This window comes from Patagioenas fasciata, chromosome 2 (genome assembly GCF_037038585.1).
Source record: "Patagioenas fasciata isolate bPatFas1 chromosome 2, bPatFas1.hap1, whole genome shotgun sequence".
Taxonomy (NCBI): Eukaryota; Metazoa; Chordata; class Aves; order Columbiformes; family Columbidae; genus Patagioenas; species Patagioenas fasciata.
This window is the reverse complement of record NC_092521.1, coordinates 125,647,031-125,671,062: the sequence shown is the minus strand read 5'-3', so window position 1 is coordinate 125,671,062 and position 24,032 is coordinate 125,647,031. Positions and strand designations below refer to the sequence as shown.

General features: G+C 40.1%; 2 protein-coding genes across 3 annotated transcripts in view; one reads left to right on the top strand and one right to left on the bottom strand.

The window, feature by feature from the left end:
• Window positions 1-5,573, top strand: part of STT3B (STT3 oligosaccharyltransferase complex catalytic subunit B) — a 52,677-nt gene extending 47,104 nt beyond the window's left edge. For both annotated transcript variants that reach the window (XM_065830804.2, XM_071804923.1), the window contains exons 14-16: window positions 600-713; window positions 1,699-1,911; window positions 3,910-5,573. In XM_065830804.2, the coding sequence (XP_065686876.1) occupies window positions 600-713; window positions 1,699-1,911; window positions 3,910-3,990 (408 nt within the window). In that variant the 3' untranslated portion in view covers window positions 3,991-5,573. The remainder of the gene's footprint in view (window positions 1-599; window positions 714-1,698; window positions 1,912-3,909) is intronic.
• A 2,013-nt stretch (window positions 5,574-7,586) lies between these two features.
• Window positions 7,587-24,032, bottom strand: part of OSBPL10 (oxysterol binding protein like 10) — a 121,285-nt gene continuing 104,839 nt past the window's right edge. The window contains exons 8-12 of the mRNA XM_065831996.2: window positions 23,240-23,723; window positions 14,387-14,573; window positions 12,741-12,923; window positions 11,092-11,245; window positions 7,587-10,388 (exon numbers count right to left, since the gene is read on the bottom strand). Coding sequence (XP_065688068.1) covers window positions 10,344-10,388; window positions 11,092-11,245; window positions 12,741-12,923; window positions 14,387-14,573; window positions 23,240-23,723 — 1,053 coding nt within the window. The 3' untranslated portion in view covers window positions 7,587-10,343. The remainder of the gene's footprint in view (window positions 10,389-11,091; window positions 11,246-12,740; window positions 12,924-14,386; window positions 14,574-23,239; window positions 23,724-24,032) is intronic.

Here is a 24,032-nt window from a genome sequence, read left to right as displayed (position 1 = left end):
ACAAGCTGAAGTGTTAATACTGATTTATGTAGAGTTTAAGTTATTTAAACATCTCAGAGATCGCAGAAGTCTGTAGTAATATTTGTTTAAGCCTAACAAAAACTTCTAGATATTAAGCACAGGCTTAAGGGAGTAACCCACGTGCATAGTTTCATCGCATATGGAGATGAAAATGGCAGAAATTTTTTGTTTAAACACTGTGCACATGTGAAGTATATGGTAACATTGCAGACCTTGTACATTGACAATGCAGTGCTTTTCACCTTTCTGAAGAATAATTTTGATAGGTGCCCAGCTAACTTTTACATTTTGAGATCAGTTCTCCAGTAGCTGCTTGCTGTAAAGTGACAAAACTCGGGCCAGCAAAATAATAGGGATTTAGGACCCATTGGGTCTGGGTTACAAGCTGGTAGTTTGTAATTGTTCTACCTTTCATGAGCACCATCATTTTCTGCTTTAAGACTAGCTTAAATCAGCTTGTAAACTGTAAAAGTCAGTTTAGATTCTTTATCAATATTTTGTGTGTGGAGAAGGGAATGAGAAATAACCTTAAATAGGGGTTTAGTTTATATTTACTCTTTGTATCTTTTTTTTTATAGGAAAGTGATTACTTTACCCCTCAGGGAGAATTCCGGGTAGACAAGGCAGGTTCTCCAACTTTGCTGAACTGTCTCATGTATAAAATGTCCTATTACAGATTTGGAGAGATGCAGGTTAGTTTTACAACTTCTACTGACTCTTGATTGAAATGTAAGAAAGCAAATGTTATTTTGATGTATTTTCCGTCTTTTAGATTGAGTGTTGCTTAGAGTAGGAGAGTTTGCAGGTAAGAGTCAGCTTTACAAATTAAAACATATCTAGGAATGGTCTACTGTATATAACCCTTAGAAAAAAGCGTTTCTGCTGCTAACTACACCTGTACTTTGCTTTTTGCTGTCCTTCACGTTGTCCCAGACAATCATCTTAATTCCATTATGCAGTGCACTTGCTGAAACTTTATGTTGTGGAGAGCTTTATATTTGTGTTTTGTAAGAGCAACACAGAAGCGGCACTGTAGACTATTTAATATGTCAGAATCTACCTGATTTCTGTCCAAGTCACATCAGTGACTTACGTAATAAGGGCATAATTGTCAGAGTGAGCCGTCACTCTCTTTTGGGATCATCAAGCGTAGTTCAGTCTGCCTGGTTTGCTTTTCTTTCCTGTCCTACTCCCCTTGCCAAGGGCCCTTTGTTGTGATGTGTCAGCACAAGAATCCTTTATTCAGCTGAAATTGAGGCCAGTGGTTCCAATTTGTAACACGGGGTGGGGTCAAATTAAACTGATAAACATGAGCTGTACTCAACTTGTATGGTAAACTCTGGAAGTGCCAGTTCTTGCCCTACGGCAGACAGAGCACAAGCCACGCTGAAAAAGCCACCGCAGGCAGCCGCGCCTCAGACTTTACTGGAGTAGTTTCACCTCTGAATGCAGATGTGCTGTTTCTGTTGAGCCATGAAGTGCTGTCTTCTGTGACATCCATATGAATTTGAATTTGTCTCTCTTTCAATTGTAAAAAGGAACTGAGAGTTTTTTAGTAGTAAGCAATACAGGAGAAGTGTTGTCCCTTTGACTAGACCAGTTGAAAGGTACAAAATACCACCATTTGCAGCAATGGGTGTTTTGTCTTGAATTAATATGCAACTTTAATTTTTACAGCTGGATTTTCGGACACCCCCAGGATTCGATCGTACACGTAATGCTGAGATAGGCAACAAAGACATTAAATTTAAACATCTGGAGGAAGCCTTTACCTCGGAGCACTGGCTTGTTAGAATATACAAGGTGAAACAACTAGACAACAGAGAGACCTTGGATCATAAACCTAGAGTAACCAACATTGTACCGAAACAGAAGTATTTGTCAAAGAAGGTGGGTTCCCAGTGAAGTAACTGAAAGGGGTCGGGCGATGGCAGTTTATTTTTAACAGTGAATCACATAGCTGGTCAATTATGTATTTCCACTAGCCAGAATGTTATGGATACTGTTCATGTTAGTGTCCAATATCAGACCTGCCTGCTGGTAATAATTGTTAATTTTCTGTCTGCTTAACTTAAAAGCATGTGAAGACACAAGGCTAGATTTTTTTTAGGCAGAATGCTACCTGGAAATAGAGTGTGTCACTGGCTGTTACAACTCTTAAATCTTCATGTAACTGGAAGTATAATCTCTAAAGTACATCAATTCATGTTTCAGTAACTATGGCTCACTAAGTTAAATAATGTGGAAGTTGCTTTCTGACTTTGTTTGAAAGTAGTGATGCCTAGAAGTTTAAAAATGGAAAATTTTGTATGAAATAAATTAAATATGAAACTTTTGTTGACGGAACTTTAGTGTCTGACTGCTTACTGTTTGAAGTCATCTTCATGGTTTTAAAAGTGTTAGCTCTGGAGTGCTACTTCAGCTTGTTAAGAAAGAGGTGTTACCAGGGGAGGCGGGGAGAATCTTAGCAGCCCTGGCCTTCACTACACCTTTTCTGTATATTCAAACATATGTTGCCAAAGGAATTCCAGAATCCTGTCAGAAACAGATGTGTAACAAACTCAATTATTACAGGCAGTAAACTTTTAGACAGTGTCATGGAAATACAAGCAAAGATGCTTATTTCTGTGATTTGATGCAAGTTCATAAAATAAGGTATTTGGGAGTTGCTGCTGAAGCTTGGCTTATCTTGAAAGGAAATTATAAGCTTTGCTGTGCCTATCATACACTTCAGTGTAACTCTTGATCTTGTGTGCCAAGCAGGGCTGTATTTATTCATGGTAGATGTGCTGACCCCACTTAAGCTTTGAATATGTCAGTTCTTTGTCTTAAAGACAGGATAAAAGTTGATGCAAATTGTGATCCATCACCAACTCCTGCAGCACAAGCAGGCTCTACTTCCCTTTAGGAAATCGGAGAACCAGGAAAGAGCCACAGGGCAAATTACTAAACCAGGATTTCCTAAATAAGTTTCTAAGGGCTCCTTAGGAGCCCCAGGTTTCCAGCAGTTCCTTCCTAACTGGAAATTCAGTCCATCTCCTGCCACTCTTCCATGTTAGGAGTGATATTGCTCAAACTGAGGGATATAACACATCTGAATATAACATATCAGTTTGTATCTGTTTCAAGTTATAATATTATTATTGTTGTTAATATTAAAAAGAGAGAAAAAGGTCTACTTAATTGACATAATAGAGCTTGCTGGTCAAATTTGCTGTGGTAGGCATGTTGAATGTACTATTCTACCTGCCAGGAGCTAACTGTATTTATGGTTAAATCACCTTAGTGTGGTATTAATCACTTTGAAGTTAATATCACCTAATGTTAATGCTCCCCTCATTACTATCTTAGAAAAAGTACCTAAAATAGACTGAAAAAGAAATGAGTAGAAAATGCTAAATAGCCTACAGACCAATAGCAGAGGACTAAAGACTATAAATGTAAAATTATTCTGGTTTGGGTTTTTTTTTTAAATGCTGCTTTAAGTAAACATCACTATCTATCATCTTGCTAACTTCTAAGAGAATCAAATAGTGCAAAAGATGCAAGAAGGTATTTTCAAGCAAAACTAACACTCTACATCACTTCTGCTCTTCGGGCCTATTCGAGCTGTATTTATCACACTGGTGAATTATTAATTCTGCCTCAGCACAAGCTTTGAAAACAATTCTACAGATCTGGTGGATGGGGCTTGCAAACATACATCTTGTGCAAAAGCAAATGTGGGACGTGAATTTACAATCCCAACTTTAAAGATAGTAACTGACGAGTACCTAGTTGAGGGTTTACCATTTAAGCCATTTAAAATCAATCTAAAGAACATTGAAATCAAACCGCGGTCAAGCCTAAATCATTAACTAATACATTTTATTCTGTTTTTCTTTTTAGACCTCCAAAAGGAAGCGTGGCTACATTAAGAATAAACTAATTTTAAAGAAAGGCAAGAGACCCAACAGGAAGACAGTTTAAATACACTGTTCCGATTGCTCATACGAAGCAGTTGTCCTTGACATAACCAGTCTTTGCCTTTAGCTCGAGTCATGTTTCACAGCAACATGAGGGTACAGAACCATCATTGGTCCAGATTATTGTACAAAATTTTCAGGCAATGTCTGATTAAAAATATTGGCTTATTGAGAACAGCTGTTTTAGATTTGTAATGTGAAGCAAGACAGAGCTGCTATCCAAGTCAAGCAGATTCTTTTTTTTTTTTTTTTTCTGGTACATATTATCCTTCAAATCTGTTGAGAATGTGGACTGACTGCACCAAAGAACCCTGTAATTTGGTCCTTGGCACATGCATACTTGTCAATCTTTTTTGGAAAACACTGTCCAGCTGAACAGTGGCAGTATGTAAACTGGAATGGTGAAAGCTAAAAACGACTCGTTTTCAACAATTAAGAGGAAGCAGAGCTCCCTGAAATTAAACTTTCAAAATAAGTTATTCCTGTGATTATTTTTCAGTGCTTTCTTTTGCTGCAGGCTGGGTTTGATCTGGAGTGTAAGAAGCAAAGCTGCAGTTGTCACAAGAGAGGACAGGACGGATTAACTGGATGCTAGTTTAGGTTGGACAAGCTGCTTTTGTTGAACACAGGATTGCAGTTTTACTGCCTTACACTCTCAGCTCCTGAGGTAGACAAGGCAGATCTTGCACACTGTAGATCCAAGGGCTAAATTTCTATCCTCCTAAAAAAAATCTCAAATGACAGTAATGAATGCTACAGTAACATACAGCTGAGCATCACATAGCGGCTGGTGCTTCAGAACAGAAATTAAACTATTTTAGGTAAATGTTTACATTGGTAAAACAAGTATAGCCTGTTCAATGGGGAAAAAAAAGGTTGACAGGTATACAAACCCCCTTTTCTGTGGCTATCGGAGGTGGAGGAGTTGCAAACCTCTTCCTTCCCTCACTGCCTTCTCTTGTGAGGGTGTTTTCTGGAAATCTATTTCGCTGCATTTTTATTTAGAGTGCTTAAATCAATTGAAGAAATTCCTGCTCTAGTGCTATTTGCTTTGTCTGTCTTTTATACTGTTTTGGGTTTTTTAAAAAAAAAAAGTGGTGAAAACTGTCAGATTAAATGCACTAAAATATAAATGGAGACTGAACATGTTCACTTTCCAGCTATAGGAAAACTTTATACAGACTTGAAAATTTTCTTTACTTCAATGGAAAGGGTTTTGCAGTTTGTTTTCTTGCCACAGGTTGTAACTTTTTATAGAAACAAAACTTGCATCAATAATTTGATGTAAAATGCAGAATAGTATGTACCTTTCATTAAGAAAATGTAAATTTACAGTGTTCTGTGAGAATGTTACTGCTGAATTCTTTCCCAAGGTGTAGAATATTTTTTTGATTTATGAACTCATTTTTGACTCCAATGGTTTATACAGACCAATACTACAGCTGCAACATTTTCACAAAGGTAATTAAATCTGGATTTCTGGCCCCTGTCATTTGGAGATTTCATTTTATTTTGTTGCTTTAAAGCTCAATGCAGACCAGTTGTTGACTGTAGGGGAAAATAAAGTTAATTCAAGTTTTGTGTTAAGGGTGTTGTGTCTGTGTTGTGATTAACTTGATAACACGTTCCCTTCATAGTCTAAGTGATAAATTAAGTCATTTGAATTCCATAACGCAAGTCTGCTGACCTCATGAAGTTGCTGTAGAGAAGTCACAGCACCTACTTAACATCCTTCCAGCTTGAATTTATGAAGTCAGATGTAGGACTTCTGTTGTGATGACATTCACGCTGCTGTCACATCTTCCCAAAGCAGCACTGAATCCTTCCAGCAGCTGGAGAAGCTGAAGCTGTTACGGTTGTTTACACACACTCAGAAGGGTTGGTTATTTAATGTATAATTTGTAATATCTTCCTTCTCCTGAGCAAATCTGCATCCTCCCCCACCACCATTAGTGAGAAATAAGCAATCTAACATCTGGAAGAACATCTGAAAGGTGGCAGAACAGATGCTGCTGGTCAGTTTGGCTTTGGCAGCCTTCTTTAAAAAAATAAATAAAAGGTTGCCCTCCCATCTTTCCATCTTGGCTGACACTGTTCTCTTCAACAGAGCAGAAATAAATGAATCCTGTCAGCTTTTACAGCTTTAGAACTACTATGTGAAAGAAAAATTAACTACAGGCACCTACCACTTACCTGAGCTTTTTAAAATCTGACTTCAGGGCTTCTCCTAATGTTCTGCATTTACATGAAAAGTTGGAGATATTAAGGCAACCATTTGGAAAGCAAAAAAAAAAAGTTACAAAGAACTGGTTCTCTTGGTCCCCTTGGTTCCCCAGGAACCCGCACTCCCTGAAGGTTACCTGGTTCTCCACCTGGAGTTACTCAGCTGAACTACCTTCTACCTCTTCTGAGAACTGGCCCACACTTGTACCAGCAAAGAAAAGCTCCTGCATCCTTAGAAAACCCACCTTCCAGACTCGTTTATCTCCTCAGCTACAGCCATCCTTTTGTTTTTCTGCTAGGTCAGGGGTGGTAGATTTTGAAGCACAGTGGCCACAAACCAGTAAAATCTTGAAAGAGAAAGAAAACGCTTAAGCTGGGTGTTGGTCTTCGGTTGCAGAGCAACTAAAACTACAAGTGTCCCGAAGCGGGTACTGCTGCGGTCCTGTGGCACTCGAGCATTAGTGCTGAAAGCAGTGAGGGCAGACAGTGCTACGGGTAATCCCAGAGAAATAATTTGACTTCTGAAAGGAATTCCATACCAGAGGTGGAGAAAAGTTCTTAGTTAAATATCTTGATAGATTTACTCTTGAAAAAAACAGTTAAACGCTTTGACTCATCTCTCTGTGCATACCAAACCCACTAGAAGTAAAAACTGAAAATAAATTACCTCTGGCTGTGACTAAAACTGTCAATAATGTCTTCAAATGTATAAACTGCTCCAAGACGTGGCCTTGAAGCAATGCAGCAAGAGGCAAGGAACACCAAGACCGGGCAGCGATTCCAGTCCTGTTTACAGCCAGTGTTTTGCATATAAACAAAGTGTTCTCGCAGGATTGTTTTCAACGCTGGATGGATGTTTAAAACAAACCAGAACTTCATTATCCACCACTTGAAAAATGCAGACCTGCATCCACAAAGTCTCTCATAAGCATATTTTTTCTCCCCTTGCGAGTGTCCAATGCTGCAATAATTCATTTGTATTTTAAGAAGTCTCTAATCAAGAGTCTCTGTTAATGACAAAGCTTAAATGAAATAGGATTTTCAGAAACAAGAGAACACCTCAACATATTTCCTTTTATCTGTGCGAATAAGGTGTGAGTCCCCCAGCCTCTCCTAAAGTCATGATGCTGCCCCAGGCCTGTTTTCCCTATATCCTGCTGTCCAATTTAAACGAAAACTTACCTACAGCGTATCTGGCTGTACAAACAGGGCAGAAAAACCCCATAACACACAAGGACCCAGCTGAGGAGTCACTTGTGTCGGAATCATGCAAAGAGCCCACCGGTGCCCTGAGTGTCGGACACTGCTCCAGGGCATCCCAGTAACTGGTACCAGTAAACGAAGGCTTCAGTGGCAAGAGAAAGGGCATCCCACTACTAAATGAAACAAATCTTTTATTCATGAGCATTGTCATTTGAAATTCACAAATTATGAAAGGAAGGCAAATCAGAAGAGACTGCCAGAGCATCTTTTAAATGAGAAAGGTAAAAATTTTTTCTGAACATTTCTAATTTAAGAAAGAAAAAGGTTGCATAGGCTTTCTACAGGTGTGCACAAAGAAAAAAAAAACGGTACATGGAGGTTTTTACATCACAATTCAGAGTGTACATTGGCTACTTGAAAAGATTCACTTGCAAGTCCAAGACAGCTATTGGAACAACCTACAGAATAAGGCTTATCAATATTTACTTTAGTCCTGTAAAATGTATTGAACACGTAACTATCAGAAAAATAAAATGACACTTGTGAATCTTGTTCTGGAATCTCTCACCGATGGGCTCTTTTCAGAAAAGGCTATTTCTGTGTTGGCCTCTCCCAGGTTACTTTTGGAAAGAAATGGTGGCCAAGGGCACGAGGTGACAAAACAGAACAAAACAAAAGCTCAGGGCACAGGTGGAATGTTCTCAGCATGCAGAAACAACCAGCCATGCAGACAGAAAAATTCTTCCATAAATTACAAGCATAAAATTATTCCAATTTGTCCTTAAAAGAACAGCTACAGCATCTCTGGAGCCTGGACAGTCACACTGCCAGGGCTGGCAGAGCTGGGGCCTGACACAGAGAGGTTTCGGTGGCTGTTGTTAGTGAGTGTGTGGCTTGTTCTTTGGTGTGGGAAAGTCAAAGTTCTGGGAGGATGTTCCACATGTTTAATTCTGCATTTTCACTTGTTCTTTGTGACAGCGTTACAAACCGTAAAGAGTATTTCTAGTTACTTATCAATCAGACTAACCTCTTAGAGCAAGAGTTATAAAGTTAATTCCAGCAGGTGATACAAGTTTTCCTGATGACACTTGGTAGTAGTTCTGTGATTACTGTGACAGCATCACTTTGGTATTGACACAGAAAAACAGCAACTATTCCTAAAAATAAGAATTTTTGTTTAAAAAAAAAAAAAAGCTCATACAGTCTACATTTTTTAAAAATAAGATTTAAATCATTTATAACTTGAATATTTCTGATGTGCAAAAGAAGTACATACAAGCAGACAAAATAGCATTTAGGAGGAAAAAGGAGCCACACCTTCAATTAAATAGGGAGCTGAAGATCAAATGTGAGGACCTATTAAATATTATGTCCAAATGAACAACTAATGGCATGTTTCCTTGTGTACACACCTCTGTCCAGCCTTTCAAATTGCTCAAGAGATTTTAACATCTACCAAAAAAATCATTATAAAATGCAGGACGCACAAGAACAGATATAAGCAGTGTTTTGACCTAAATATATCTGTGTGATACCTATAAAGCATAAGCTATTGTATGAAGAAAGCAGACCAAAGGCACAAAATCAATCGGTACTATGGAAAGGTCGGCATCCATGCTACTGTGTGTTACAAATATAGTGGTTTCTTTAGGGGGCACTGTAAAAAGCGGCACTGAGCAGAACTCATCATGTTTTACCTTTGCCTTTTGTTGTCACTTCTCTCAAAATCATCTTTACTTTCAACAAATACAAACTAAAAAGCAACGAAGAACGAAGCCTTCACACACTTGTAGAATCCACTTCCTTAGCGGCACAGTGGTTGCCTTACAAAGCAACACCAAGTTATGGGATTACTATTTTTTTAACTTTTCAAAACAAATCGTAGCCCATTTTGTCTGTTTCATTAATAAAGTTGGTGTCGCGATGTAATAATTTCCTAAATTGGTACTTCTACATCAGAAAACCATTCCTCTGAGAAGGCTGGTTACATCATCTCTATTCAACCAAATATTTAATCCAGAAGCAATCAACTGTGTCAAAGGCAGAATAAATCAAACTAGGTGTCTGCTTGGAGCTTTAATACAGAATTAAGGGCTCCGAGCAGACAGGCTCTGTCTGATTTCCCAGAGCATGACAGGAGCCAGAGAACAATACACAGCAACGTCAAAACCCACCAGAGCAGCCTGGTGACCACAGGTCTATTCAACAGCTGCAACTACGAACAAACAAAACAGGGAGGACACAACGGGTCGGTGCGAACAACGTTCTTGAGGAGGTATTGCTAATTCTTGTAAGATGGCAGGAAATTCACACCCTTAAGTGACAGGAAACCTGCTCGTAAATCAGCATCCCGACGAGCGAGCGCGCTGCCAGCGTTAGCATTCGTACGTCAGAGCGAGTTACTCAATGACTGTTGAGAAAGAACGACTGCCGTTGAGTGACACGTCACGTTTGAAGTGCAAAACATTTTTGGCAAAAGTGAAAAATAGAAAAACCTTAACCAGTACTAATAAAAAAGTATTTTCTTAAATACTAGCATAGGGCCTGATCCTGCAAGCACACGACTCGGGGAACCCCAGCCGAGTCCGGCCGGAGTTCTGTGCCCTAACACTAAGAGGAAAAGGTCTTTAAATCACTGTGTTTATACCTGTTTACATGTCGTGTAAATAATACACACACAAACACATACACACTGCGTGTATATATGTGTGTCTCTAGGGACGTGTGCGCGTGTGTTTGTGTATCCATACACACAAAATGGCTCCTGAATAAACTTGAGCTTGTGGTTAACTTTGAGATGCATCATTCGCAGTCTATATCTTCTCGTGTGTACCTTCTGATAACGGGACCTATTTGATGACATCTTGAAGTTATATACTGTAACATTTTAATGCCTTTAAGGTAAAGTTAGGTGGCAACTGCTCTATCACGTCAATGGGTCTTCCAGAGAGGATTCAAATATAGCCAACCATCGCCCTGCAAGAAAATTAGGGAGAGTTTACAAACAAGATGGATACATCCTGGATCTGCCTACGTCCACAGAAAAGCTAAAATAAAACCAACCAACACAAGAACCATCCCTGTCATCTGAAAATTCTGTGTGGGAGGGAAAAAAATTACAAGAGGGAAGAGAAGCAATGGGAAGATGCAACAGATTAACTGCTGGTTTCAATAGCTGCACATACAGGCTAACTTACAATACAGCCACGTCATAATCACCCCAGTCAGTCTTATTTCCATTCCCACTTTTCTCTAAGAAAGGGAAAAGACCAACTCAGTAAAATCTATTTCAAGTAGATGAAGCCCAAGACTGTGTTTAAGATGCTCGTGCTTACTTACATTGGACAAACACCCCTAAATCACTTTCATGTCAGATCAAGGTTAGTAGGGGATGTGAGTACACGGCATTTGTAAATTAAGGTGTGGGTTTTAAGGTAAAAAGCATAAATTTAGGTGTGTAACCTTAGGCACCAAAAATTCAGGTTAAAATAAATTTAACTGAAGGGGAGTGAACAAGTTTACAAGATGGACATGGAACAATCCACTGCTCTGGCAAAAATAAATCCAAACCCTGGCAAAAATAAAATTAAAAAAAAATAACAATTTATATAACAACACTAGCCCATGGTAAGAACCACAGACGAGCAGGAGGACGCTATTGGGTCTGGAATGAACGCACCTCTTTGGCAAAATATTTTGGTTTCCACGGCGTGCTGAGAGCCGCACGTTGCCTCTCCTCTGCTCGCTGCCTCTCCTCGAGGCGGTGCTTGTGCTCGGTGGCTGCGTCGATATTCCCTTCTTTCAGGGAACTGGTGACGTGTTGCCAGAGGCGCCTGTGGGATGGAGAAGGAGCACAAGCGCCAGTGAGGACGCCCCAAGGGACAGACAGACAGACACGGTGTTCTCCGTGCCGCTTTCGCAAGGGGCACAACTTGTGAGCCACCGCTTCCCTGGGATGGATGTTCATCCCGTTTGCAGACCAGATATTCAGATCTGCTCAACTCCTCATATTTTGCCATGCAAGTTAAACCTTTTGTTGGTGTTCCAGACCCTCCAGCAGCTGAGCTTTTTTCTCAAAGCAGGTGGATTTTTTTTCTAATCATTTCCTATTCACATTCCTTATTGATGACCCACGTCCAAATGACGGGTGTTTATTCTGCATGTATTCACAGCTGGATTTTTGGATTACCAGAGAATGTTAGACAAAAGCCAAGACAGCATTAAATCAGGGCACTGAATGTTCCCACCAGGTTACTATCAGAGGAGCTGACACACTGATTCTAGGGAGCCCTTCTAGCTCTGTGCTCTCTATTCTGAGTTACCAGACACTATCAGTACCCAACCAAATTTATTTTTCACCCAACTGACAGCATTCAGACACAATATCTTCTCACACTGTATTTGCCCAGCAGAAACTTTGCCCCAAGAGAAAGAAGAAAGCGACTGCAGCTTTCATATCTTTCCAGGGGTGTTTAAATGAGTTTCTGTTCACAATCTGATAAACTGCATATCCTGCAGAAACGCTGGGTGGTTGTCATCTGCTTACAAAAAATACAACAAACACACTGCAGAGCTACTGGTTCCCTTATTTACTCCAACTTTTCTGTTCCTGAACTACAGGGAAAAATGAGTTTGTGAGCATGTCTAGAAAGCAGGAAAATTACATCTAACCCTGCACAATGACTCAAGACACACCTTTGTACAATAAACATATTTACAGATAATAAAATGCAGCTTAACTCATGTTTTGAAATCCTTCAATAAAACGTTCCTAAATTCAATAAAAATATTGATTTTTCTGAAGATAAGTGTCAACAGTTATTGACAGTGAATAACAGAACAAGCTTTTTTCTAATGCACACAGTCAGAGTCAGGCATGTGAAGTGGGTGCTGAGAGCCTTAAAACCATGTGCGTGTGTATTTATATCCCGCATTGCAGTATACTTCACTTTTTTTAAAATATATATTATAAAATATATAAAACACGAAATTCCAGTGTAAATTGTACGATGCAACATTACTTGCAACAAACTGACTAATTTGACTACCGTGTTACAATCACTCAGAAAAGCAGGTGAAAACACTGCATTATCATTTTCCAAATGCTTGTTCGAACACATACAAGTATTTTCCCCCTCTACAAAATAGATGTATACGCCACTATAACGTAATTTATGTACCAAAGAACCAATACACAGGTTCAGCTATTTGTGCCTAGATTAATGTGCTGCAGGAAGCGAGGTTGTTTCGAACCACACCATTTATAAGTGTACTTTGCTTCCCCGTTCTGTTGCCACTTGAGGTTCGGAAGCAGAACTCTGCCCTTACCTCGATTCCATGGGGCCTTGTTGCAGTGTCGGCCTGATTTTTTTCCTGATAACAGGCAGTTTGTTAGTGTCAATCACTTTGGTTTCTCCGTTGCTGTAAGTAAATTCCAGCGTCCCGTTCCATTCTCCCTGGGCCTTGCATACGATGGTGTTAGTGGGATTGTGTTTCACTTCGGCCGTAACCCTAATTCAAGAAGGAAGGAAAAAAGCCCACAGGAATAACTGGTACCATTTATATCAGCATGTGAAAGCACTACCACAGCTAAGGCTACAAGCAGCTTTCTACATCTACAAAGTAATTTTTAAAGCAAAGTAGTGATGTTGTCTCCAAAAAGAAAGACTCAACCCAAGAAAGTTCTGTTAACACAGCAATAGCTTTTGGACAACATTGTCCCAAAGCACAGCAGTAACTCAGTTTAAAACTCTGATACTCAGCTCTAACCCACAACTATTCACCTCACCAGCCTGAAAAACAGCCCCTGACATTCATGTGACATTTTCAGTACGGATGTTATTTTAACACCTGGACATGATGCTGTCAGGTAACTATGTCAAGGACTTCAGGTACCTTTATTTTCTTCTTTAGCAATACAAGTTTACTTCTCTGCTGCTGAGAGGCAATGATTAAAGCCACCTCAGTGGGCCAAGAACTAGTCTGAGAGTGAGCAGAATAGATAGGTAGGGATGCAAAACTAAGTATGAGGAGAAGGTAAAACCAAATACAGGGAGAGGTTTCGTGTGTGTGTGTGTGTGTATGAATATGTAGCCATGTCAAGTAATCCGTAAACTCAATTAAGTTTTTAAATGTTTAAACTAACGCAGCACAACCTTCCCCAATTTTCACTCACCCTGATGGCACGAACTATTAATCTACAGCTTTCAGAAAAAGCCCTGTCGAAATCTGCCTGAACACAACATCGAAACGGTGGACCCATATATGGCAGAATAACCAGACCAAGTGAAACAAGAGAGAGGGAACTACACAGAAGCACAACGCCCCAACAGGCAACACCACTTGCCATGGACACGGCCACAGTCCACAGCAGAACAAGGACGGGGTCTGCATATGTCAAAAATTGGATCATCAGCTTGAGCAGAGAAGGAGGAGAAGAAGCTATCTTGCATAGTGCCTCTTCACATCTTTAGTAATGTGGATCCAAGACACTTAAATAACAATTAATCATCTGGAATCTCAGTGCAGAACTGGGAGTCCCCAGCAAGGAGCTGTGGCTGTGGGCAGCGACACTCTTGCTTCTCTCCCCTTCCAGGAGCTCCAACTCCAAAACCAGTTCATTCAGCTACAAGACTCACACACAGCAGCAGCAGGTGTAACAAAAATATTGCCTTTTCTACATACAATTTTCTGATCCTACACTTAGAGTCATTTTTACAAGCAACAAAGCCTGTAAAAGTACACTCACTTTAGTTAAATGAGAGGAGTATAACCAATTCAGTTAAACAAAATAGGAATATATAAATACAATAAACTGTTCCCTAAAGCTGTAAGTCATCTCAAATGCTAATAGGAAAAGAAATTCAGATATCTGTCTATAAAATACTACAACAGAAGAACCAAACAAATGCCCCAGAGTCTTTCCATTGAAATCCAATAGCAGGTAAACAAGAATAAGGCAGCAATTCCCGTACCTGTGGACCTTCCCTCCATAGAACGGCTTGGTATGGAACGTGACCGTAGCAGAATAGCCCGTTCTGGCACAACTGATGTTGACTTTCCCTCCAAGTTCCACCCATGGGATGGTGAGTATCGAGCGAGCGTAGGCACTAGGCAAGGTAAAAACATACTCTTCTTCATGTTCCATCAAGTAAAGAACACCTACGTGGGAAGAAGGTTGAAAGAGACATGATAAAAGTTCACTGGTAAGACCTGACAGTCATCGACCAACTGTTGTTCACAAAATGTATTTCCACACAGAGCACGATGTGCGATTTGCCTTGATGGAGAGTACTGTCTGCCCAAAATAAAAAAATGTCTGCCCTCTGGAACAAATTTCTTCAAACAAAGCACACAATTCGAATGTGTCTCCTGGGGTGTCTCCGTAGTGCTAAATGGCTTATCAGAAAATCTGACTGGATGGCTTATTTTGTGTTATTTACAAGCAATAAGCTGCTAAAGCTGGAAAAACAACAACATTTGCTTGCAGAAGCCATATTGAATATTCTGAAGCTCAATCAGTGTCACATCATAATCTCCTTCCAGAAAAAACATGGGCATGGCCAAAGGACTCTCCAATTGTCCATTCTATCAGACACGACCAGGTTCTCTCCACTAACTTGTTACTGATGCATTTGTTGGTGGGCGCAAAAGGGTCTCTCTCAGTCTGCCTGGGTGCAACCAGGAAAAGTGCTTAAGGAAGCCATCTAGAAATTTCCTAGAAGTTTGCTCCTTTGATTCCAAACACCTGGTTTCCCACACAGCCTTTGTGAAAGTCTTGTGTACTCAACAGAGGGGGTACCAGGGCCACTGTTCTTCTACCCCCAAGACCAATGTCTGTACCATGAAGAGAAAATTCCTGGCAATTCTATTTAATTCTGAAAAGGTTCCTCCACGCTCAACAGTATGGGGTTGTAACAGAAAACAACATGCATCAGCAGTAATTTTTCAAGATTATTTGGAACTGCAAATAAAATCGCATGTGTGATCAGATCTTGGCTTCTCCTGGGCTTAAGGACACAGCTCTATCCCCACCATAGTCTGGTCTTCAGGATGACGAAGAACAGGATATAAGACCAGGTTAAGAGCATCTTAAACCTTGCACATAGAATCAGATCCTGCCAAATATCTATAGTATATTTTTGATTACAGTTTTACACTCTTTTGTGTCACATTTAATAACAACCTAAAGGCAAAAATTACAGCTTTGAAAATAATTTTTCACAACAGGGATTGAAAATAATGCATCACAGGAAGAACTGAGAACCTGTAAATCTTTGAAAAAAAAAAATCAAGAAAATTATCTTGATATAGTATCTGTTTAGAAACAAGGTGAGCTTGAGCCAATTTGCCTTCACCCTGGTGTAGGTTTGGGAAGAACACATTGGTAGTGGTATTGATTAGTCTGTCCATCTGTTTAAGGGAATAACAACATCAATTTTGCAAAGTGATCTGACATGTAATAATGAAAAAACACTAAACAGGAACAAAGCACTATTATTGTCAACATTAAAATATGCCCTTTGCACTGTATGAAAACACAAACCTCGATAACATTCAGTATGTAAAAGCACAAAGCTCTAACAGAATCATCATCTTAAATATTGGCTTCAATTGACAGAACTAAACGCAGGCGCAGGACGCTCTGCAACTTGTCGCTTCTGCCTCCTGAAACTGTTCATGGGAAAACATCTTTTCAAGCCAGAGCAGTTTTATGCAGTTGTTGTCAGGGCTTCTGCAACATCAGCCTGCCAGCAGTGACACAGCCGGCGCTTCTAGTCCGGCAAGCACAACGCACACAAGCTGGAGAGTGCAAAAGCACAAACACATAAAACCGGTGTCTTAAAAGGACCTTCAATCATTTTGCCTCTGCAAGTCACAAGCTCCTCGTGTGAGGTGCTGAGCCCCGGCCAGCAGGGAACAGCCAGGACACAGCTGAACACAAACGTTTTGCCTCAAACTTCTCAGCTCCACACCTGCAGGTAAAACACATTACAGGCAGGTTCAAGTACCCAGCTCACCCAGGACATGCAACCAAGGAGAACTTTGCCTCAAAAAGATGACTCTGCTTATCAAACCCACTACATGGATGCTATAATAACATTAAATTAATAAAGAACAATCTGATCAAAGGCAGAAAGGAGACCTGACAGCCTGCAGCTGGGTATTTTCCACACAGACAACTACAACAGCTTTTAGACCCAAGTCTGCCAAGCTTCCTGTTCTCCTCCTCTTCCCATTTATTCTCCACCTTCTTCACTCCATCCACAGGTGACAGACACACAGCAGCAGCCGCCTGTGGTGCCACCCACGAAGTCACGTTTCCCAAGGCTCAATGGTCTAAGCACAAACACGATCCTCACGCAGCCAAAGAAGCATCAGCTTCCAACACGACAGCTGGGGGGGGAGGTTGTTTTGAGTTTTTTGTGTTTGGGTTTATTTTCAAACACAAAAGGTCTAACAGCAGCATGGAGGGCAGGTGTGGTGCTCACTGCTGACAGGGAACCTCGCGGTATTTATGAACCACACCTTCACCTGAGCTTCTCCAGAGCCTCCTCCTTCCATGCGCCCATCACCCTCCTATGATCATCCTTGTGTGTCCCCAGGTGAGAGGAAACTGCCATAATAATCACAATTTCCTTCTGGGTTACCAAAGGTTTGCTTTCATGCCTCTGGTGGGATGGGTAGCTTTTTCCTCCCTGCTCGAGTGGGAGGGACAGAGTTCAACCGAGCGCTGCCAAGCACGCTGAAAAGTGAACGGCAAATACCAGTGGCGACCTTCAATGTAAATATTTAACCACCGCAGCAAGTTAGATATTAAAAACTGAACACGCAGCTCTCTTGGCAGTATTTTTAGCGTTTGGTACCATATTTTTTTAAATTCCTTAAACACCTGAATAAATAAATTTTTAAGGAAGTGCTGTCTCACTTGAAATATGACTCCAGTTCAATAATGACAATCTATAAAAGAAGAAAGGGAAGATTTAAAATATCCACAACTTGATCCTGCTTTTCGGATTAATGCGACTTAGTTGCTGGACTCTGTCATTTACAGAGCCAACATGCAAAACCTCACTTCACTGAAGCACCATGAGGACCGTAGCTGCACCACCATGTCTGAACTCAGACCTGTCCTCTCTTTGGGAAGAAGAAGCCAAAGCGATGCTAAGAGTCAACACCTGTAACTGCTACCACAACGTGAATTCATGCCCTACCCTGACTGGTGTAAGTCTTGAGAAATTAAAGGCAGAAAAACAACAATCTAACAGTTTTGGTTTGTGGTGTTGTTTCTGGTTTTGTGGGGTTTTTGGTTTGTTTTGTTCTGTTTTCCCCTGAGTGTTGTGTACTCTTAACATCAGCTTATAAGTATCATTACATTGTGACTGATCTTTAAAAAAGCCTGCTACTTTTCTTCCCTTGCTCCCCAATTGTAAGGAATTATTCCCTTTTAGCTGAAAAACAGCTCTAAATAAATACATATGAGGAGTTGTGGGAGATTTCCCCATTTTCAGTAATGTTCTGTCCTCTCATATCAAAGACTTCTTTCAGAAACTGTAGATTCCTTTAAAAAAATCTTAAGTATTTATAGGCAGCTATTATGCATGAAGAATGCACCAGGTAAGTACTCTGGGAGGAATAGTAGATTCAGTAATCTATCTCATTATTAGAAAAAAATCCCTTAGAGAAGAGTGTATGTTTTACAAACATGTGCAGAATTTTGAAATTCCCCCTTGAAATGTCCTCAGCATGATTCACTCCCACTTTTCAGTAAAACAATGTATTCGGAGGCATGTTCCTCTTCACGACTCCTCAGCCTGCGCTAAAGGAAGAGATGTTCGCGGCATATAATTTTCCCCAGTTGACTACTACACATCCCTCACTGATGCTGCATCTTTGAGAATTGATTTTCCAGTAACACATATTGACAAAATACCCAGAGGAGGCTCTGGATCAATAAGCTGCAGAAGAGGCATGTGAAATTTAATGCTTCCCACTGATTGTATGGAGATCAATCTGAACAACTAATGGTACGTGGGACACAAACGGCCTCGGGCAGTTTCCTAATTTAACAGGCTCTTCATTCTGTCTGCATTATTTGTACCACGGCACAAACAGGAGTAAGTTATGTACAGGCTGAACCCCGCACGGGTGTAAGAGCACCACCAGCCGGGCAGATCCGCCTGGGAAAACATGAGATGCCAGAACCAGGTTCTTCTCATCTCATAAATGTTCCAGCAAGCTGCGCTGCTCATTTTCTAAAGACTGTAGCCATTTGCTAAATTAAGTAACGAGTGTCATGCCATACGGAAACTGTTGTGAAACCACTGGGCGAAAAAAAAATGTTAATATAAAAATTAACATCAGGGAAATACTTTGGTAGCTCCAGTTGCACAAAACAGTCAGTCTTTGGGACTGGTAAATTAAAAAGTCGCTAATGCCACAGGAACAGAAATGATAGACCTGTACATCTGTAAACACACACGCAAACCAGCAAAAACCACAAGAGAAAAAAATTCATTGCTTTCATTTAGATTTATCCTGGAAAGTGCACTCAACCGCTGCCCCATCTATCAAATCTTCCCAAGCTTGACTTCAATTTAAAAACTAATTTTTAGAAGCCTATACCTCACTAGTTTTTAAAACATTTAAAACAGCAGGAGTCAAAACACAAGCCATAACTAGCCACTTCATAATACCAATCAATCCACTTAAGAGTACTTTATGCTCTCAGCAAAATTAACCTGTGAATCAAAGGTGACACTTTTTCGTTGAATTTTGCTCCTTTGGAACAAAACCGAAGAGCAGAAAAGGAACAGGCGCAGCCCACGCTGAGCTGTGCTCACCACGGCCTGTTCCATCCTTATCCTACAACCAGAATCTGTTTGAAGATTCTTTGGACAATGTAAAAGACATTAAATATTTACATTGACTCTCGCATCCCTTGCTAATTTAAATTTTATATGCTTTTATTCATTACACCCTCTTCTCCCTCACTTTCTCAATAGCCCATAATTAACATTAACCAGAATTAGGGACTGCAAACGCAACATGAATTGTTTTATGCAAAATACCCTCTCTTCTATTCAGGCTAGCTTTCTCATGAGGAAACTCAACTCTGGCTACTCAGAAGAATGGGGCTTTGTTCTACAGTGAAGAAAAAAAATGAGACATTTCATTAGCAAGCCAGATTTAGATCCTTCATAACCACAGATGAAGGGCCAGCATATAAAACAGCTTCGTGCACAGATTTCCAGCAATGCCTTCCTACTTGTTCTGCATCTCTGCAAGTGATGTTTACTTTGAATTAACAAACAAAAACCACAGATAGAAAAAAAAAAATGTTAGTCACTTTGAGGCGCAACATACAGTAAAAATGGTACAATCAAGATACTGAGCTGTACCCTTTGTATGACAGGACCATAGTGTCTTCAAATCCCTCAATTCTTTAAATTCTCAGAGAAGCCTTTGTGTAATACTTCCATGACATCGTTTCAGCATCTCCACTGCTGCTTCTAACAACAAAGCATAAAAAGCAACATGCTCCAAACATACAGGGACATTGTGACAAGTTAGAAAACTACACTTCAAAAGCACCACAGAAACATTACCAGCATATTTCTTACACAACACAGGTCCAAAAATTCAGTACTACTTTATTTCTGTAAATAGCCAGCTGCAGTAGAAAGCTTCATCGACTTGTTTGAAGGCCACACACAAAACAATTCAGTACAGAGCAAAGTTTCAAAACAAATCACAGTTGTTTGTATTCAACACTAAGGTTATAACTAAGTTACAGGTCAAACAAAATGGTTCTGATAAATATCTGAAATAGAACAAGATGGTCACTCCCTGCCACTGAATCATCCAAAATATTCATTGCAGCTCTCCCAACACTCTGTTGGGAAAGAATTTTTTTTCCTACATAAAGCAAACAGTACTGAACGGATGCAAAGTTTAATGAAACGACTGTAATACCAGAATAATTTTAATGAAGTCTCAGAATGGATGCAGGTATATTAGAGATACCAAGGAAACTGCTTTTCAAGTAGCACCACGCAGAATCTAAAATCCTTCCTGATTAAAAAGTCAAAGGCACCAACGTGTACATAAGGAAACTTGAGCAACAGTCAGGAAAAAAAACGCTGAATACTCATAATATGCTCATAATAGAAAGACAAATAAGAGGATGCAACAAGAAAAAAATCCACAATAAAACCTGATTCATTAGGTTATCCAATGCACAGCTGAAAAAAACCCTAAACAAATAAAACAAACCTACCCCACAGGGATTTCTATGATTTGTGAGATGTCAGTTTGTCTCTTATCAAAAAAGCAGGATCAGCCACACTTCACTCATTGCTGAAGAGCTTGCTTTATCTGGTTTTAATAATAATAATAAGACTCTAAAACCCTTCCAGCCAACCTTGTTGTCAGGAAGCTTCTCCGAGTAGCTAATTTCAGTTTCTACCTATCTTAACTACCTCTTCATATCCTTTCTGACTAGCAGCAGGTCTTTCCTTAAGCTGCCCTTTGCTAGACTAACTCACCCCAGTTGAAACACTGCAGTGCATAAAATGTCTTTAAACATGAAGAAAATTCCCCAAATGATATTTCACATTAAAAAATTATTAGGCTCTGCATTACGAGACGTGTAAATACAGACATAGCTTTTCCATATTGTAATTCCAGGGGTTACTTTTTCTTGATTCAGCAATCTATTACCCAGCACTGACACTGACCTCAATCTAATACAGAATGTATACTTATGCAGCACACGGGGAAGAAATGTACGCACCAGGTTCTGATTTTTGCACAGCTTGACAAATCTACACACCAATGTAATTAGAAGGACTTCCCCAGGACTAAAACGAATTTTCAAAATTTGAAGAAAGTGTAGTTTTGAGTGAAGAAGGAGCTTTGCAAAGCAAACATTTTAAGCCGAGGCTGTCAGGTTTAGGCTGGCTGTCTCCAGATGACAGAGAAGCTTCAGTGGTGCAACTTCTTGCAGCCTATTGCCAGTCCTCAGCACATAACAGAAATGCTTGGGCAGTGCTGGAGTTTCTCTGTCACTTCCCAGAAATGCTGTCACCATGAAGCTGCGTGCTCCTGCACCACTTGCATGGACAAAAACATGAATGATAACGATAAATCCGTAAACCCAAACTTCTTTCCCAAATGGCCATCACAAAGACAGTAGCAAACCTTGGAATAAGAGTTCATCATTGATGTTCCTTGAAGCCTGTATCCACTACTGGGATATCAACAGGATGATGAAAAAAACCAAGGGAGGGGTAGGGGAAAACTTAATTCTCACAAATACAAAGTAAACAATCCTTGGGGTAGGGAAGTGGTTAATGCCTAGACCCTTTCTCTCTCAAAACTGGGACACATCAGGACTTTGAAGTCTTGAATCATTGCCACAGTAGACACCCCCAATCCCAGGGAACTGTGTGCGCTAGGAGCAAGAAAAAGAAATTTCCCTACTCCTACATAATCGTAGTGACTTTGTGTTTAATTTTATTTCCATTAAATAGCTCCCTTCACTGGGAAAAAACAGTACTAGAAACTTAGATGTACCAGAAAAAAATGCAGCAAGTGAAACCCATGACTCAGGCTGGCAGAAGGACAGTCAGGAGACAGACAGAAAGACAAATTTCCCTTCTGATGTTCCTTTCTCAACTTCACTCAACTCCACATTAAAAGCAAAATAACTAAATCATAGGAAGAAGGAAAGACCAGTGCTGTTACAGACTTCAACTATAACAACAATATCGAATCCACCAGTAAGGAAGGTTCATGGCTCTTTTACAAAAAAAGGGAATAAATTGCTGTCAGCAAAGAAGCTCCTGTAGCCCTTTCTACTGTTCGAGTTTTTCTTTAGCTCTAGGTAGCAGAAATAGCAGAATATATCACCATAATTGTTTTGTTGTTACTAATAAGCAAAACCAAATCACCACATTTCCCATTCTACTTTTTTACTACCTTTAATATCATAGTACTTAACATAATGATGACAAAAAGCAGCATCTACTCTAAGTTGTCCTGGTGCTTCTGAGACTGCAGTCTAAAAACCAGTTAAGACAAAACACTAAAAACCATACACAGGAAATTACCCTCAAATGGCAAAAGGGACTGACTAAATTGCTTAGAAACATTAGATCAGTACATTAGCAGTCAGTAACAACACTGGTACAGGTGTGTTTATCAGTTCAGATAATCTATTTGAAATTTGTTATCATTCCTTGTATTTCTGAATTCATGTTGAGCAATGACTTATCACAAAGCAGACCATATATGCATGATATGGCAAATCACAATTTCCACCTTGACGACGACTTGCTATAAAGTTTGACATAACACACTAACTTTGTAAACACTAGAGAAACCATGATTCTCTGCATAGACTATGAAAAAAGAATGTTAGGCTTTAGCAAAAATGTGGTTTTTTCTATTGCTTTGCTCCAGTTGTGAAACTGTCCCACACCAAATCGCATATTACTTTAAAAGTGAGCAAGACAAATAATGTTCTTACAGAATATGCTGTCAGCAGGCATTTGCTACTGCAATTCAATATATGTCTGTACTTCAGATATCATTAACAGCCTCGCATAAATAAAAGCACACATTCGTATAAGTGAAGTGTGTCTCATTCTGTCCGGGCAGAGAAATGTTATATGAAGTTTTAATTCCAAACTTCACAAAAACAAATAGCCACAAGGTTCAAATGACAGGTCAGAGGCAGAGCATGCAGGAAAATAGCTGGATTTCTGTAGTGTTGACACCCACAACATTAGCTCAAAAAAACAAAATAAAAGCACATTTCTTACCTTCACCTACCATTGAAACACCTATCGACATGCCCATAAACTTGCTTTTGGTCCATACATGAGCGTTCACACACATTTTCTTCTCTTTGCACTCACAGTAAAAGCAGGATACTGGTGGATGATGCGACACTTGTTCAGCTACAAACCTCAGCTTGTAGCACATGGACTGGTCCTGGCCACACTCCTTGCTCGAGTCCTTAGAAACGGCGGAGGCACCATTAGTTCTCAACGCTTTCACTTTATCTTTAGGCACATCCCACGAGCAATGAAACGTTTCACCAATTATAGGGTTATAGGGCTTCTTGGCAACCGCTCCCTTTCGGCCTTCGTGAAAAGCTGTTAGATAATACTCCACAAAGCAGATAATTCTGTCCTCGGGAGTGGCTCCAGCTGCAATTGACAAAAACAGGTCTGGATGGGCCATGAAATTTGCATACATCTCCAGCAGGGATCTTTTCTCCAAAATAAATGTTGGAAGCACTACCTGTATGCAAAGCAGACAAAGGCAGATATGATTTCCCCATGATCATACTACCGCGGGGGGAAAGGGGAGAGAACAGTTAAGACAGCTGCCCTGCCAAGTTTCGGGACAGTGTTATTTTCCTCCTCCCTGCCACAGCAATTTCATTTTCTTTGCAGTGTAAATAAGGCCAGGGCTTTTTCCTTCACTCTCTGACAGCCACACAGGCTGCTGCCTGTTTCATTATGATCCTCAACAGCGGCTCATGCAACAGGGACAGTCTGTTCCGCTCATGTGGAGATCTGCCTTTTCCTCTCGGTTAACAAACAAACC